The following is a 17,581-nucleotide window of genomic DNA, read 5'->3' on the forward strand; positions in this document are numbered from 1 at the left end:
ATCTTTGAGCTCCTGTGGTGCGTTCGCGGTCAAAGTTCAAGTTCATGCGTCACACCAACAAATACGAGTAGGCTCGCGTTCGCGTACAGGGACGAAGCACTGTGCTTACTCTACCATCTAGCGACCGTTTTTGGAATTGCACATCATAAATACATTTGGAGGGCCCTCTAGTGGATATGTTTCACAGTTACCAAGCGTCAGTCTTTGTTTTCCCACTAAATCATCCCATGCTCCATATCCAGTATATATATTCCTTCGATAAATATTTTGTAAATGAGTCTTTTTTCAGTAGGCAAAGCAAATGACAATCAGCTCTCAAGTGCCTTACCTGGATATATAAGGGTCTAATAAATAATGTGTCGTACTTCAAAGTTACTTCAACACAATCAAAATTGAATGTAAAGAAATTTAAAAAAAAACTTTCCAGGGAAAGCAGAAAACGAAACCTGAATTTGAAAATGCGTGTGCAAGTCATTTGTGTGCGTGTCACCCTCAGGTAACTGTCTTGAGTCACGAGTGGGTGCTGCTGAGTGAAACTATGATTGGTGTCAAACCTGGAAGGATGGGCAGAACTCCAGAGACCCAACGATATGGAAACAAATAAAAGTCAATTTTTCATTTTTAAAGTGCTCCATATATGAAGGTGAGTTGAGAAATATGGGCCACTACAATGAAAGAGGAGACATTCCAAGAGTGCGTACTCGTTTTATTTGACATTTTAAAACGGTCATACAGAGAAGTTGAGTCAATTTGATTGCAGTGTGCAGATGAGGTACACATTATACAGTACACACACTCAGATGGCACAAATCAATGGAACTTAAAAAGCGTTTTTTGAACAAACACTGCACTTGAAACAATACTCTGCCCATGGAGGTATGGAAATTGTGTTAAAACAATTATTAAAATGGTTCATCACTCAAATTGTCAGGATTTTTATGTTTTAGTACTCCACTGAGTCAATAAAAAATGCCCTCCTAGCCCCCAAATGAAATCAGCATAAAAACTGATTTATATATATTTTTTTATTTTAATGTCGCCACAAGCTACATTTACACTACGTTCTCGCCGGCCACGGCAGCCCCGTTTCAGGCCACTGTAGACAAAATGAAATTGTCACGAGACAGCGCGCAGAGGATGCAAACATGACAGGCCGTGATTGCTGTGGATGCCCAAGGAGATGTTTCAACTGTTAGACATTTACAGATCCCTGACAACACACCTGCATGAAAGGAGACCCCACACGTGTTTGTCCCACACAGCCAGAGCCTGTTAGTGGGTTATCAGGCTTACAAAACCTAGGTAGAAAAACTGGACTGAAGAATGACAATCACTCAGAGGCCTTATGAACCTCCACTAACCACAAAACAACCCTCAGCAGGGGACCATCAAAAAGAAACAAACAAAACAAAAATCAACCTTCAAAACGGTTGACAAAAGAAGCTCAGTCATAGTAGAAGGGTGACTATTCCCTCGCCAGGCACTTCAAGAGACACGACTGAGATGTTCAGTGAGCTTGCAGCTACTGAGATGAGACCGAAAGGCATTCCCATGTGTCATCTTCATATTTCTATCAACTAAGGGGTTCTCAAAATGGGGTCTGTTGTGACTTTGGGGTACACAATATAATTCAAATATAACGTTTACTAAACATTTACTGCTCCCGCCATACCTTTGCAGCAATTTAAAGCTGTGATAACATTGTAATGTATAACTTAATCTGATATTACATCACACACACACACATGCATACATAAATCACAAGAATAAAGTACATTTTGAAAAATATGAGTCATGTTATCGTATCATCACGGCTTTTCATCTCAAATTTAGGCAACTTTTTATTTCCTATGGCATTTAGAGTAAATGTGGTCGTCTAAGTCAGGAGTCCCCAACCTTTTTTGCCCCACGGACCGGTTTATGTCAGACAATATTTTCACGGACAGGCATTTAAGGTGTGGCGGATAAATACTACAAAATAATATGCTAAGAGATGCATGAACACTGGGGGGTTTTCGAGATAAACACGAGGAACGTCCAATTTGGCCGCAACACTCTGATCGCTACAGTCTTAATGCCTTCAAAATACGATACAACACAAATTCAAAGTGCATGAAAATCTCAACTCACCGCAATGCTGAATCAGTGCGAGCGCCGAGCTTGATTTTCTGCAAGCGGGCGGTCTCATCTCGGGGTAATAGGAGACAATGACATCTGAAGTGTGTGCTTCATGTCGAGTCTACTTCGTCATTTTGTTTTAGTCGCCGTTGCTGCACAAAACCCCCGCCTCACACAGGTAACATGTCGGAAATGGCAACAGTGCTATTGTGGCGATCTCAGAGTGTTCAGCCATAACTTGAATCCAGAACACCGGCAGATTTGTTGTCTCGAACGTACTTTTGAGGCCGCCGTCATTTGCGATCTCCTGCAGTTTATTTTACTCATTTAGCAAGCTCAGGTGTTTTGTTTTTAGCGTAATCAGTCACGTGACGGAGAGCGTGGTTTGACGTGTGTCAAGTGACAGCCGGATGTAACGGAGAATCCGGTAATTTTTCAAAATAAAATATATTTCGTATTCCAAAATAAATACGACGGAATTAATGTAAGTTCTTATTGTGCGGCCCGGTACCAAATGCCCCGAGGACCGGTACCGGTCCGCGGCTCGGCGGTTGGGGACCCCTGGTCTAAGTGCTGCTTAGTTACTGATAACGCTGAGAAATGATTTGAAAGGGAAAAAAAAAGTTAGTGTTGGCTTTTCTCTGAACCTTGCAACCATGGGCATACTGCTGGAAATTTGATTTATGCAGGGGTTTTTTTCCATTTTCAAAACTTGTAACTATTCCATCGTAGTGTTTTTGTTTACATACATACGCATTTACTGAATACTTTCTCAAGAAAACAGTGATATGATAGCTCAAAAAGTTGACGCGATAAGAGAAAAAATGAAATCAGTTTTGGATCCCGCAACCAAAAATGAGTTCAAAACAGCTGTCAGACCCGACTCAACAAAACACGTTCCCCAGTGTGATCGATAGAAATTCAAGTTGTGTTTCAAAGTTGATATATTAATCAAACATAGTCACATTTGTCGATTCCATGTGACACAATAAATATTGAAGGCATGAAGCAGCTATGTTAAGATTGTCTCACGTTTAAAAGTGACTTTGAGAAAAAAAAAACAATGTGCCAAAGTGACAGACAATAGTTAGCTAATGCCTCTTCACTGATGATGTTTACATATATGAAATAAGTCAGCCAGAAGGAAAAAATAAAAATCACATCTTCGACTGAAATGTTAAAATGCCCACTAATGTGAGACCAGGCCTAGTCTGAAAATTCTTGTGCGTCATTATATTAACCCAGTTATCTCATCCACAACTATCCTGTGCCACAAAACTTTGGTATCATTCGTGGAATCTATGTATATAAACGCTAACATTGTCGTTTCAGAGATCAAAAAGTGTCTGGATATATTTTCAAAGTTATGGCAATTAATTATCTCAGAATACATTGAGCCTGTTTATTTTGCCGCATGAAAAAAAAACATATTGCAATATTCATAACCCATATTGCAAATCGCATGCGTCCCCCACCCCAATATCATGTAGCCCTGTAAGAAGCAGAATGTTAAAAGTTGATCTAAATGTTTCAGTCACTTTGGGAGAGCACTAGAATATAATTGAGTTCAATATCTTATTATCCCACATCAAACCTATTTCAGGCCTAATCTCATATATGACAGAATCTATAAAGTGGACAGTAAATAAATGGCAGCCTTCATTGCTGTCGAAGGTAACTGGAAGCCCCTCGGCGTGTCAGTGACATTTATACCCTCGGGCCCCGTCTCAGGTTTAGCGATCACGCGAGTACAGACAACAACCAGAGAGCATATTTGCACTTTGCCGCATGACAAGAACGCATGCAGACGCCGAGTCGCATCTTTTGTGGAGCACGCGTGTTAGGACCCATGATCCACTGACTGCGAGTATGTGCGTGTTTGCCTTGATTGCTACAAAACTCATTCCTCGCTCACTCTTCCCAGTTCCCAGTGAAGGCATCACATTCACAAGTTGTGTATTTTCTCGCCATTACCGGGATGCGTAGCCCATCTCGTGCAGCTTCTTCAGGAGGATTTGAGTCAGGTCAAAGGTGGTGAAGCTGATCCCCACTGCAATGGGCCCTTTGACCCAGTTCATACTGAGGCCTTTATAGAGTCCTCGGATAAGCCCCTCCTCGGACACAATCTCCCTCATGGTGCCCAGGATGGTGCCGTACGTGTGACCCGTGACCCCCGCCGTCTGCATCCGCCGCCGTACCACGTCCAACGGGTAGGACGCCGACTGACCGATGAGGCCCGCACAGGCCCCAAAAGCCAGCCGTTCATACGAGTAGGGCTGTGGGCGCCCACTTCTCTCTGCATCGGAGGGGACCGCATCAAAGTTATGGCGGCAAAGCAATGTTGGCAACGAAAACACAAAGTCTGAGGCGAGATATGCTCTTCTTGTTCTTATATACTCTACCTGCATGAAGCTTTTTCAGCGTCTCGTAGGTAAAGAAGCTGAGGCCAGCATAGGGGACCACGCCCAGTATAGTGGGCGTAAAACCTCGATACAGGGTCTTCAGTCCTTCTTCCCGGGAGATCCGCACAAACACGTGCAGAATGTTGCTGTACCTAACAATAGACAAGCATTGTTTATTTATTTTTCACATTACCCTAATTTCCGCACTAAAAAGCGCACCTCAAAGCCTTCCATTTTCCTAAAAACTCACGACGCGCCTTAAAATCCGATGCGCCTTGTGTATGGTCATTACGGTAATATTTCGACCCCAAAATGGCTCCTTGCTCGAGACATGCTGACAACGCAGAGTTCAAATTTAAGGCGATCACGGAAATAGAGCAGCGGCAGGAGAGTTCAACGTTAACAAGTCAATGTTATAACTTGCCGTTGGTTAGGTGAACTGTTTCGCTGCTTCATTAAATATGTTTTGCAGACATTTGATCGTTCTGTTGGCGTTTCCTTGAGCGTCGCTCCATCTAGTGGAGGCATTGTAGATTGCATCTTATAATGCGATGCGCCCAATGTATGAAAAAAAATTACAAAATGGGCCATTCATTGAAGGTGCGCCTCATAATCCAGTGCGCCTTTTAGTGTGGAAAATACGGTAACAATGTCTACACTGCATATAGCGGTATCGGTTTTTTTTTTAAACTCATTTACACCCTTTGACGTATAAATACGTCAATTTGCGCATAGCCGTTCCCTCCCCATGACGTATTAATACGTCAATCACGTGTTTTCATGGGGGAGGGTGCAAGAGAGTCCGATGCAACTTCTCACCACAGGATTAGGCTTGACGGCAATGTTAAATAGCAAAAAAAATGGCTATCGGGTGGCAGTGGTGCAAAAATCAACCAGGATCACGCAGCAGAAGTAGTAGAAAGGGCGTACAGTGAAGGAGGGGCATATGTGGATAGTGGATTGGAACATTAGCAACTAGCAACGATGGAGAAAAGGAAATAACTAACTAAAAATGATTTTTTTTTCGGTATAAAAGCGTCCTCGAAACAAAACAACAAAGGAGATGGTGTTTGTGTGGAAGAGAAAATGACGCTTCGGTCACTAATCGAAAGCGGCACCCGTCAAACGAACGTCGGCCTGCACAAACATGGCGTGCTACACGCAGCCCGCATAGCTCACGCCGAGTTCATCTGATGAAGATGAACTTGCTTCACGTCAGCGATCATCGCTTGGCAGAGCATTTTGTGCCTCCCGATGGCCCACGTCGCCCACAAATCGTCTCCCCGGCGACTTCCAGCGATGCCGGCAAAGAGGCTGCATTGCTTCGCATGGCCGACGCCGGGCACACGTCAGCGATTCGTTGGAATCGTCTCGTAAAGACGACGGCGAAAACGATGAATTGGAGACGATTTGGATCCCGATGTCGGACGAATATGTGCCTTCGGACATAACGGAAAGCAGCTGAGAGTCCTTGCCAGAGCCGCTGGAACGAGGAGGTAACTGCTGACTAGCTTGCAAGTTCCCATTCAAAACGTCATCACTTCTTATGCCTCCTCAGTCACTTTTATGTACCGCTACATTCCCCGCTATACTATGAAGTTGCCAGTAACACTCATCATTTATGTACGGTTGATGCGTCTCGTAGATGTGGATGAAAATATGCGCCGTAAATGCGCTGACTTGCATGTCGCCATAGGTTTTCAAAAAACAAACAAACAAAAAAAAACAGGACACATTTGGTCCGCTCAGCTCTGCTAAAACTACTAGTGTTAAATTCATATTCCATTTCATTTCAAATTGGATGCTGAGCGACGTGGAATGAATGGTGTAAATAGCAGTGTGCGAGCATGTATGTGTGTGTGTGAGAGATGTTGAAATGTAAGTGGAAAGCAACAATAAAAAAAATAGAAAAATAAAAGTGTGGTAATTGTACATACTTCTATACATTACAGATTGTCCAACCAGAAGCCAAAAGATGACGACTCCTCGCTTTGGTGGTGGAAAGAAAGGTAAATAAAATGATTGTACCTCACTCTGCAGCAAGATATATTTGCAACTTTTTATGTTTCTATAATTTATAGGTCGTGCATCTGGACGTGGTGGGATGAATCGATGTGGTGACAAACTGGATGGAAGCCAAAAACCATCTTCTCCACAGCTGCACTTTTGTTCATAGTTCAATAGTTTTGTTGTGTGCAAATCAATTATTTTGCGACAAAAACAATATTTGTAATGTTCTTTTGTAGGAGGAACACATTATTGAGGTATTTGAGCTGCCACAAAAGCAAAAAATAGTGTAAAACTTGAAATGATGCTTGAAATGCATGCTTTTACAAAAAGCTCATTTTCTCTGGATTTCTGCAGAAAATCTGCATTTTCCATCACACTTAGCAGTTTTCTAATGCTGATTGCCAACGAACGGAGAAAGCTAGAAACAAACTTTTTTTTCTGCTGAAAGAAGAGAGTCTCACCTTTCTTTTGACAGGTTGCATGTATATATAGCCATAGGACAGAAAATTCTGTGGGCCTTGCAAATCAGTCGAAATTCAGTAAAATGTGAGGGATTGAGGGGGTTGCTCCAGTGAAAAGGGGTGGTATTCAATGAGTTAATATTCCTGACAACTGTTGTCATGGTGACATTTCAGATGATCTTTTCTGTATACAGGTCACGAGGTGATTACGGTTCAAAATGGCCTTACATTTCTTTCGGTGTAACAGCCATTCGAGCTCGCACCATGTCCAGAGGATACGTCAACATAGCTGCAGTGATGCCGGCCATCGAGCCGGCCAGTAACCTCGGGAGCGGTGGGAGGACCCTGGATCAGAACGCCAAACAAGAAAACATCAGCCTTCTTAAAACTTTAACATTAACCCGAACTTCAATGTAATAAACGGTGTGTGTACACAATGTTGAAGTTCACACTCACTTCCCCTGAAAGCCGTAGTAGTCACCCAGGAGACTTTTGTACTGCTCGTGCGCGCAGAACTGGATGGCGGCGTACGGAATGACTCGCACCATTGTGGCGGAGTTTCCGCGCCACAGCGCGAAGAAGCCATCCGTCAGGTATGTGCGGTAGATTAACCTGTAGGCCTCCTGAAATAAACGCACCGGCTTACTTTTCCACTTGATGTCATACTGATTATGAGTGACGAGCTCGAGAGGAATATTGTGGTGTCAATACTTCATCAACTCAAACTTACTTTAGCAGAGAATCTTGCTGAAGACACTTAGGGAAAAAAAACATAGTTCATACTCAGTTTTTTTGTGAAATTCAGTTGACATAAAAAGTCTAAAAAAAATACATAGTTCATACTCAGTTTTTTGTGAAATTCAGTTGACATAAAAAGTCTGCACACTTCTGTTCAAACGCGTTTTTTTGCGATATCACAAATGAGTGCGTGATAAATGGTGTAAAAACGCCAGATCAAGTTATATGCGTGTGTGCACACTTCTGCAACCATATTGACTCAGGTCTGTATAGATTACAAGTCACATTAACTAACACACAGTTTCCACATTTTGACCTGACCGGCATCCAGTTTACCTTGAAAGATGATTTTAGTCCTGTCCAACGGCGCGACAGCAGTTTTGGCCACAGCCCCCGCTAACGCCCCCGAGAAGAGCGAGTTGAGGACAGAGCGAGTCTGCTTCAGGCCCTGTGCGGCAAGGAAAGGGTCACTTTTGAGTTCAATCAAACACCTGCTGGGCACGTAAACCATTTTCTGTTTGGATTGCTGTAGTTTATTAAATAGCAGTTGGCCCGAGAATGACTTGATGGCATCTGATGGGCAAGCTCACAAATCTGATGGGATGGCCTTGGACAAACAAATTCACAGTCAATTTTCAGAAAAAATACCCAGTTCGCTATGACGACATATAACAATGCAGCTTCGCTACCTGTGAGACTTTTGGGGCAGAACGCTACCAAACAATAGCTGGTAAATGCACCAAAGGCAAATCTAAAATACTCGACAGTTAAAACTATCCGGCGCTTCCTTTCAAAGGTAATGTGATGTCATTCTTTTCCATTCTGGAGTCTGTCCACATATGCTGGGAGTTGATGTTCAGAGCCAGTCAAGAAAGCTCTCAAAGAGAAAATGAGCATGTCATTATCCCGACCGTGTACTCACTCACTTCTGACTGAGTGGAGGCCCGCGGCAGCACTTCTCCGTGGGCGAGCGCTGCACGTTGATCCTGGACTCCACTCCCCATGCCCGAGGACTACCAGTAAAACACCGCTGCTGCCTCGGAGCGCACTCATGAATCCCACCACCAGGAGGGCAATCGCTCTGTGAGCTGAAGAGAAGAGAGGGGGTCAGAAAATACGTACACTTCATTTCAATGGGGGAAGAACTCTTAATTAGGCACAGCACCATTTGAGATGATATCATTTTTCAAAACGATAGAAATACTCAAACATGACGTCAAAGTTTGATCTTCATTTTGAGCAGGGGTGTCAAACTTATTTTTGTCGCGGGCCTGATTTTAGTTCCAATATCCCTTCTAGGGCCATTATGACTGCAACCATATAAAGAAGTCAGGAATAACAGTTTATTCGCCTATTGTTTAAGTTGCTGAAATGAGGGGTTTGGTAACAAGAAAATGCTGACAGTATCTCTTAATTGATTCCAAATGAGAAGTTGAAATTTTGGTACAGATTTTAGCAAGCATCGTGAAAGTTGACATCTTGGATTTGCTTTCGCGGGCCACATCAAATGGTGTGGCGGGCCAGATCTGGGCCCCGGGCCTTGAGTTTGACACCGGTGATTTTCAGGATCTGATCGAAAAAGTAGGACAATGCTGTTTGGTGACTTCATATTTAGTGGTCGTTTTTTTACAGGGCTCGACGGATTTGGGTTTTAGTTTTGCCGACCTGGCCACGATTTACGAATTAACACTTAACGACAGTACATACTGCTGAACTGTTGTGGTATGGAATCACTCACTGGTGTGTCCGTTATACATTTAGCCACTTGGAAACAAGACCCTGGACAAAGTGACGTCCCAAAATAACATCTGAAGAGCAACGCTGTTGACTTGTCGGTGAAAGGTGCCCAGTGGGCCACCGCCGAGTCAACAATACCAGTGTCGGTTCCTTGCTTGCTTCGCGGGTTTGACTTTCCATGCAAATTAGCTTCACGCTTACCAGCCGCGAGCTTCTGTGAGCTCATCATTTTAGCAGGTGATCACTTATTTATGTGTTGTTTAACCTCTCAAGCCTCCAACCTCATTGCGACAACACAGGTTTCACAGTCAATAATCAAACTAGAAGATGGAGGTAGATATGCAGTTCTCTCTAACTGGGAGTCCGGATGTCGCTCGACTGTGTAATAAGTAGTCGGGTGCATTCTTACAAAAAAAAAAAGCAGTTCAGCGATTGTATTCTTTCTTCAATTTACCCTTTCAGGGACAGCGGTTACTGCAGTGGACAGCTTACCATGCTATTGGGTTAAAGGGTGCATGAAAGGGAGAACATGCTGTACACAAGTGATCAGCGACTAAAACAACACACAACTCACATGACAGACATACGGCTATGTATTTTTTTTACCATTCAAATTTGACAGGATTGTTCACAACAATGTTGACTTTTTTTCTCTTTACAGAGCCTTTAAGTAAACCATTGAAAGTGCAAATTAACATTTCCTGTATACCTAATAAAGGCTTTATAATGGCAAACGTTTGACTCTTTTGTTCCATTTATATTTTTGATGGAAATGCAATCAGTTCAATTCTGACTAAACCCAAAGAGTTTTCCGTATTAGCATTTAAAAACCATTTAAGCACAAAACCCACTCGACAACACAATGTTTCAAGGGTGACTGCCGATGCCAAGTCTGCAAATTGGTTTGAAAAAGGATCAAAGTCATGTTGAATCAACAGAACAAGATAATGAGAGGTAACCAGGAAGAGAGCCAACAAGGGGCTCCTGTGGAAAAGTGGGCTCCGAATACTGGCCTCATTACAACAGAATTTCCAGCCAGATCCTGACATGAGCAGCTTGGGGCCTGAAGTGTCCCTTGTCCCCTTACTAACTGTCCCAGCAAGTTCTGACTCTCTCCCATCTCTGTTATCATCCTATGGAATTATTCTTTTTTGTCTTTTTTTTTTAATAATGAGAATACAAAGCTTCCACTCGTTGTGTTCATCAGCTGCTCAAAGTACTTTTCCCCTTCAACGTGGGCAAAACAATCAAGTGATAAGATACAAGAGTGGGTCATGACCACTTTGGGCTCCTTCACCTCAACAAAGAAGTTGCTCACAATGCACTCGATCTTTTAGGCATACGTTAAATAGTTCGAGCAGTTATTCGGTAGTTCATGTGAGTATAGCGGGCACTAAAGATAAAGGAAAGTTCAATCTGAAGTTTTTCATTTGCTTCCCTTGAACGAGAATCCAATTCAAGTCGCGGCGGTGAGAGGAACGAATCCTAACCACTTGACTCAAAAAGCAATCACAGAACTTTGCTGACACATTACCGAGGAACACAAGTAAAGGAAGCGTTCTTCAGCACGTTAACTTTGTACTTATAATGTCTGGACACGTTCTTCATATATATTGTACTCAATTTTGCGGAGACACTCTTGGCTTTCGGACGTCAAGTCATCACCTTGTGCCGTCACCTGCCTTGAAATGACACATTAACAGCATGACACACAACCGGTTGCTTACCCGATTTGACACCGGCGCAATTTCCAACGCTTTGGAAAACTTCTCCCCGTTGGATTGTCCAAGCATAAACTAGTATTCCTAGTAGCCGCCTTTCGAGATCCAGTTAGATAACGCTAGCGAGCCGTTAGCTCGTTGCTACACAACTGCTTGTGTTCATTTTTTTTACTGGAGCAAATGCGCTGCGGTAGACGTAAGACAACTCTGCAGCGTGAAATGTACGCAGACTTGTAAGTAATTCTATCATTCAGTCGCGCAGAGGCGACTTGGAGTGGCTGACATCGTCCATGCTTGCTGCTGCTCCTGTCACAAACACAGCCCCTGCCATCCCTCCCTTCGTCAAGTTGACAAGGGCGAGTGGAAATGCATTATGGGAAACGTAGTCTGACTCGGGCTGAGCGTGGTCGGATAGGCCCGATGGTGGGGCGTCAACAGGAGTTCAGAGCATAAATTGAGACTTGTTTGACCTTGAATCTCACGCCCAAATGTGAGCATAGTTTTAACTTTTTCCCTGTACAGAGTAAATGTCTTTTAAATTTGACACACCGGAGAAAGGAGAAAAGCTGCCCCTCACACTATCCAAGTGCCCTTTGTCAACCGTCGACACTTCAAATGTATTTTTCTTCATCTGTGCCAGAGATGGAGAGTGACAGGTTGAACAATCGTCTTCCAGTAGTTGGCAGAAGGTACAGTTTATGTGTATCAATCTATTGTCATTCATACAACATAAAATCAGCATGTATTGTATTGTATAAAAGTAGTTTGGTGTTTAATGTAACAGACCCAGATTTCATAATTAATTTGTGAATACATTGAGTTGAGATTCATATAATTTCAGTCTCCCACATATATCTTCTGTGGCATTTTATTTTGGTGGTGTGCCATGAGATGTTTCTCATTTAAAAAAAGGGTAGAGGACTTTTTTAAAACTATGCATATTCATCCGTGATGCACCAGTGTGTTATAGATACATTATGTGCAAACAATAGATCAAAAAGGAATAAAAGACATGCATAACAACTATCATGGCATTGATAGACAAAGGCTTCACCGTGATTACACAACGGTCAAATAAAAACCATATTCCAAGACAGTGAACATGATGCGTATTTTCACATGAATTTACTATTGGCAACTTGGAGCTTCAAGTAATAATAATAATAATAATAGATTTTATTTATAAGCGCCTTTCAAGACACCCAAGGACACTACAATAACAAAAAACACAAAATAATACGGGTTGAGCAGCGGCAGCCAAAACGCGCCAGCGTTCACTCAACCCAAAAGTAAGAAACAAGGGAAGGACAGGGGGAGAAAAAAAAACCCACGCTCGAACTACCCTAAGCCAACTTCATTAAAAAAAATCAAATATGAACACAATACAGGAAATTGAAAAGGAACTTTCCTTGCGGATTTAGTCATCGGTCTTTTTCCCACTCAAACATTATGCCGATTGCCACATTTCCTCAGATCGTAGTTTGTTTTGCTGAAATCATTTCAGGAACATTTACTATAATATTATATCCCGTTTCTTGGCCGCTCTCCTCCTGTTTCAGTTAGTGATGCCGCCACGTTTGCCGGTCCACAGCTCCCTTAGCTCCACCTGGCAGCCCAGATCCCTGAGGGCAGCCTTAGCAGTGTCGCCGCAGTCTCGATGGGTCTGTAGCGCTTGCAATATGAGGGCCTCCACACCCATGTCCAAAATTGATTGGCTGTAGTTGGGCTGGTGTGAAACTAGGTTTCTCAGCAGCATGCATGCCTGTTTCTGGTGATAAAAGGTAGAAAAGGACATTTAAGCGTCTCATTTTACATTTGAAGTTAAATGAAGTGTGAGTCTCCATGTGCCCTGCAACTGACTGCCTGGTGATCAGTCATGTTATGCTTACCTGCACATGAACAATACTGGGATGTGACCTCATAGCCTGCACGGCAGCTAAGGCTCCTCCTTCCTCCATGATGACCTTGCAGTTGTTGGGCTTGCGTAAAGCCAGGACGGAAAGACATGCACAGCCCTGCTCACACACCTGAATAAGGATATAAAATGTATGAACTAGATGAACAAATTATTTCTACTGTATAGTCCTAAGTGGCAAATAACAGGGCCCCGACTGATTAATCGGATGAAAATGCAATTTTTGGGAACATATTGACACATTACAACATAAAACAAAGCAAATTCAAACACTACTCAGTCAAAAAAATAAATAATTTTTCTGACCTTTCTATCTGTTGTTAAAAGAACATTTTAGGTCAAAGTAAAGTCAAAACAGTCAAATGATTTGCCTATAATTCACACCTGTACTGTTGTACGCATTAAGGGACCAAAATATACATTATTTTATTCTTTTTTTTTTTTAATTAATCAGCTAACTAATCGGTTAGCGAAAGTGTATTCTGCCAAATATTGCAATCGGCTTTAAAAAAAAAATCCATATCAGTCGGGCCCTAACACATACAATTCATAGCAATGGCTTACAGCAGAGATTGTCACGTGTCTGTTCATGGCAATGACAATAAGCTGGACCCCACCCGCTTTAACCACAGCATCTTTCACATCATCATTTCCCGCGACGGCTCGTATTGCACTCAGGACCTGCCGCACCAACTCCTGAGAGGGAAAAAAGAAGCTCGGTGACAATGTGCATGGATTACAGACCTCTATAACCTCTATGTCTGTACCGCTGACTCATAGCTGTCTGCGAGCAGCGTCATAATGAGCTTCAGTCCACCCAGGTCACAAATGTCTTGGCAGAACTCGTTCCTTACGGCCAAACGGGACAAGGTGGCACACAGCTCACTCAAAACAGAGATATTGTCTTTGTGAGCTGAAGGTAGAAAGACATGTGGAAATTACATTAAGAAAAGAAGACATCAACAAGATGACACAGAGAAAAGGTATTGTCTATTTTCCACGGACGTCACTCCAAAGATGAAGAATCAAACCATCTTCGTTAGGGCTGAAATAATATATTTTTAAGTGATGATTCTAGTAGTTATGCCATTGATTAATCAAGTGATCTACTAAAACTTGATTTTGCATTATGTATTCAACAAACAAATGTGCACGTGAGGCACTTTTACTACTGTTGTCCACTTGGGGTCACTATCCTCACTTTCCACCATACTTTAAACTCTGACTGAGTTGGTAACGTTTATTTTGTGCATGCTTGAATGTCTTGTATGCACTGTAGAGATTAGCCGGTCTCACCTTTTGCAGACTCAATTAAGACTTTCAGGCCGTTGTGCTGAAGAACAATCATCTTGGCGTGCTCATGAGCATGCCCAAACGTAACACGGATATCATCGTCAAAGGTCATGATCCTGAGCGCTCCAGAGGCTTCCTTGACCACCTCGGCACATCCACTGTGCTGTTTAATGGCATTTGTCAGTAAAGGCAGGACGCCCGCTTTGACCAAATCCTGTCTGTTCTGCTCATGTTTCAAACAAGAAAGACGTACAGCGGAGATGGCAGCTCGTGTCAATGAAGAATCAGCATGGTACCTCTTGAGAACATCCAAAAGGAAGTTCTTGCCATCTGCATCGAACAAGTCTGGCTGTCCATCAGTCAACGCAGATAAGGCGGACAGAGAAGCCAATGTGGCTACCTGATCTCCCACGCTCTTTTGGCAGTAGGAGAGGATGATGGGATATGCGCCTTTCTGGGCTGCCAGGTACCTTTGAGCGAACCCAAGTGAACATTGCTCACTGAAACACTTTATATCTAATGCCACTTTCGTGCTGTCAGGCGAGTCTTGTGAAATGCGGAGGGACTCGAGGACCTGCAAGTGAAAGAAATATGATACTGGATAAGGGGTGGACACTATATGAAGTCGATTAGTAGGATGTAGAAGATATATACCTGTAAGACCTCATGCGTTTGCTCCTGTTGTTTGTCATCTGATGGAACAGCAGGTATAGCTTTTACAATACAACTGAGGTCCACACCTGCAACATACACATCAGTTATCTAAAATTGATTAGACCGAGTCACTGTCAATTAACAAATGATCATATATCTTCCAGGAGAGGTTTAGCTAAATAAGGTTAGCCTTTATCAAATTGTGCACGTGTATCTAATGTTGAGGGCGAACAGTTCAGCTAAGAGATTCCTTCCAGTTCATAATCAATTAATTATTTAATGGCTTAACCTCGATGGTTAAACACACGCATTGTTTACCCAATCTAACATGTCATGATTCAGCAAATTGTGTATGCGAGTTACCAAGAAACAAACTAGTACATTTATGGTAACTCTGGCCACAATACCTTGAGACTGAAACTGCTCCATAGCCTCCCTCAAAGCTTCGTCGGGATCCATTTCAAACTCGTCGATGTTTTCCCTCACTGCAGCATCAAATGTTTCCTGAGTGATCCTCCGTAGAGCCATTTTCAGATCACCAGCCCGTTTGTTTGCGTTTCTAATTGAACTCAATACAGTATATATATTGCGCAATAACGTTGCTTAACTGCAGTTTGGTTATTTTTGTTTGTTTGTTTTTATCACAAATCAACAAAGTAGTAAACGCCCTGTGTTTTCCCTCTCTGTAATCAATGAACCTTACACGGTCGATTTCCGCAGTTTACGTATTGAGGCTCTGCTTCTGGTAAACTTGTACGTCACGTAATTTGTGGCGGTCTGTTTTAGTGAATTGCCGTCTGCGCAAAACGGTCCTACTTCTTTATGTGCTCGGTTGAAACATACAACTATGTATAGTTCCATATCTTTTCAAAGCACCGAGAAATGTTGTCACACTGAGTGGTTTACATGGTTCAAGAGTATTCCACCCAGTTGTCTTCGGGCAGTAGGCGGGGGACACCCTGAACCGGTTGCCAGCCAATCGAATCAAGAATAGTGTAACATAATTTAATACACGAACGGGTGGGAAATCCTCATTTACTCAGACATTTTATTGGGTGCATTAATAACCATTTAGGCAGCTCACCAACAAACTATAACTCCATGAAATTTAACTTAATCTAAACTAAGGTTAGATTAAGTCAAGTAATGACCCCTGTAGGTTGTTTGAAAATATATCTGTCAATAGACAGACGCACGGATTGATGGATAGATGGATCGATAGATAAATTGAGGAGACAAATTGGATGGATTGGCAAAGGAGTTTAAAAGCTTAAATCAAAAGAAACATACTCTGTCACATGTTGACAACTGAAAAAGGAAGATGAAATAAGCCATAAAACAAAAAAATCAATATTAAATTCATCGCATTTGGACAATGTAACAGTAGATGGCTATTTGTGGCCATAAACTGAGAAGGAGTTATTCAGTTGGTCTGTCACTGCACAAGAAAATAATGATGCATAAAATACCCCATCTTACAATTACTTGCAATGGTGGTTAAAAAAATGCATAGCTTTTACTACCCCAAACAATGAACAAAAATGCTTCTCTGCACTGAAAATCATTCGCAGTATTTGAGCCAAGAAGTGTTTAAAGGAATACAATTATCATAAACTGAACTGTTTTTGTTACTTTGCTTCTGAATATTTTTAACTGTTGTATTTGTAAATTCTTTTAGGTGTTATGTCTTTGCTTGTGTGAAGCACATTGAATTGGCTTGTGTTTGAAATGTACTATAAAGCTGACTTTCCTTATTAGCAATGCAAAACCCACATGCATCTTTATCGTTCAAAAAGGTCATCGTATCTCACAGTTTGGTCACTGTTATTTTTATTTTTTGAACAACCTGTTGTGTCCTGCTTCTCTCAGACCGGAATTAACCCTTTGAGTCTCTTGAAATGATTATCTTTTTCTATATATTAACAATAATAAATTAGTAATTGATTATTTATTTCACAGATCAATTCAAAGCATGAAGCGTAAGGCCTCCATCAAACCCCCACCCCCTTCAAATATTGCATTAGTATTATAAAAATTACATATTTGAGATCCTAGTGATAAGCGGAACAAAGAATGGACGAATAGTAACCCGCTATCCAGTCATCATGAAGTCTCTCGCCGTTTATCTGGTGGCCAACAGCGCAGCAGCCGCACGTCACGCCACCAGGGGGTGGAGACTATTCGTAATGAGTTTGAACTTCTGGGACGCTTGAGGCTTTCTTGGACGCAGCGGAGAGGAGCCGTTTCCTGCCAAATAGTGAGCCGGTGTTCGTCGTCACTGCAGTAGTCGCTTCCTGCATTCATTGTTACAGCACTTAATGAGGATTAAGTTGACACCGTCGTCTGGCTGCCGGGGCTGCCCATAGGCCCGCCTCCACATGGATAGAAAGAATCCGGAGTTTGATGTAGTTTAATTTTGGGCTAGCCCACTTAACCCCTAAAGTTTTAGCCCATTTTATCTTGGCAAAAGACTACTGTAAACAGTGGTGTATTGGTTTACAAGTTTAATTTGTTCGGTGGTCATGCTCGTAA

The 17,581-nt window shown here is 42.3% G+C and overlaps 2 protein-coding genes across 3 annotated transcripts; both read right to left on the minus strand.

The window, feature by feature from the left end:
- Window positions 1–689: 689 nt before the first annotated feature.
- slc25a42 (solute carrier family 25 member 42) lies at window positions 690–11,514 on the minus strand. The gene is made up of 8 exons (XM_086128464.1): window positions 11,194–11,514; window positions 8,656–8,817; window positions 8,066–8,177; window positions 7,722–7,747; window positions 7,448–7,614; window positions 7,220–7,336; window positions 4,521–4,672; window positions 690–4,414 (listed from the first exon to the last, which is right to left on the minus strand). Exons 2-8 carry the CDS (start codon window positions 8,731–8,733, stop codon window positions 4,089–4,091), a joined length of 978 nt encoding a protein of 325 aa, XP_085984590.1. The 5' UTR covers window positions 8,734–8,817; window positions 11,194–11,514; the 3' UTR covers window positions 690–4,088.
- A 508-nt stretch (window positions 11,515–12,022) lies between these two features.
- Window positions 12,023–15,598, minus strand: armc6 (armadillo repeat containing 6). 2 transcript variants are annotated; one of them, XM_086129980.1, is made up of 8 exons: window positions 15,457–15,598; window positions 15,050–15,135; window positions 14,649–14,969; window positions 14,399–14,558; window positions 13,870–14,015; window positions 13,667–13,798; window positions 13,077–13,214; window positions 12,023–12,955 (listed from the first exon to the last, which is right to left on the minus strand). In XM_086129980.1, the coding sequence occupies exons 1-8, from the start codon at window positions 15,575–15,577 to the stop codon at window positions 12,743–12,745; spliced, it is 1,317 nt and encodes a 438-aa protein (XP_085986106.1). In that variant the 5' UTR covers window positions 15,578–15,598; the 3' UTR covers window positions 12,023–12,742. The 2 variants fall into 2 exon arrangements, with proteins under 2 accessions (XP_085986106.1, XP_085986105.1); XM_086129979.1 differs by having other exon boundaries at window positions 14,399–14,969.
- Between the last annotated feature and the right edge of the window lie 1,983 nt (window positions 15,599–17,581).

The sequence above is a fragment of the Hippocampus guttulatus genome, chromosome 14 (genome assembly GCF_054856545.1).
Source record: "Hippocampus guttulatus isolate MCC_2025c chromosome 14, RoL_Hgut_1.0, whole genome shotgun sequence".
NCBI classification, from domain to species: domain Eukaryota; kingdom Metazoa; phylum Chordata; class Actinopteri; order Syngnathiformes; family Syngnathidae; genus Hippocampus; species Hippocampus guttulatus.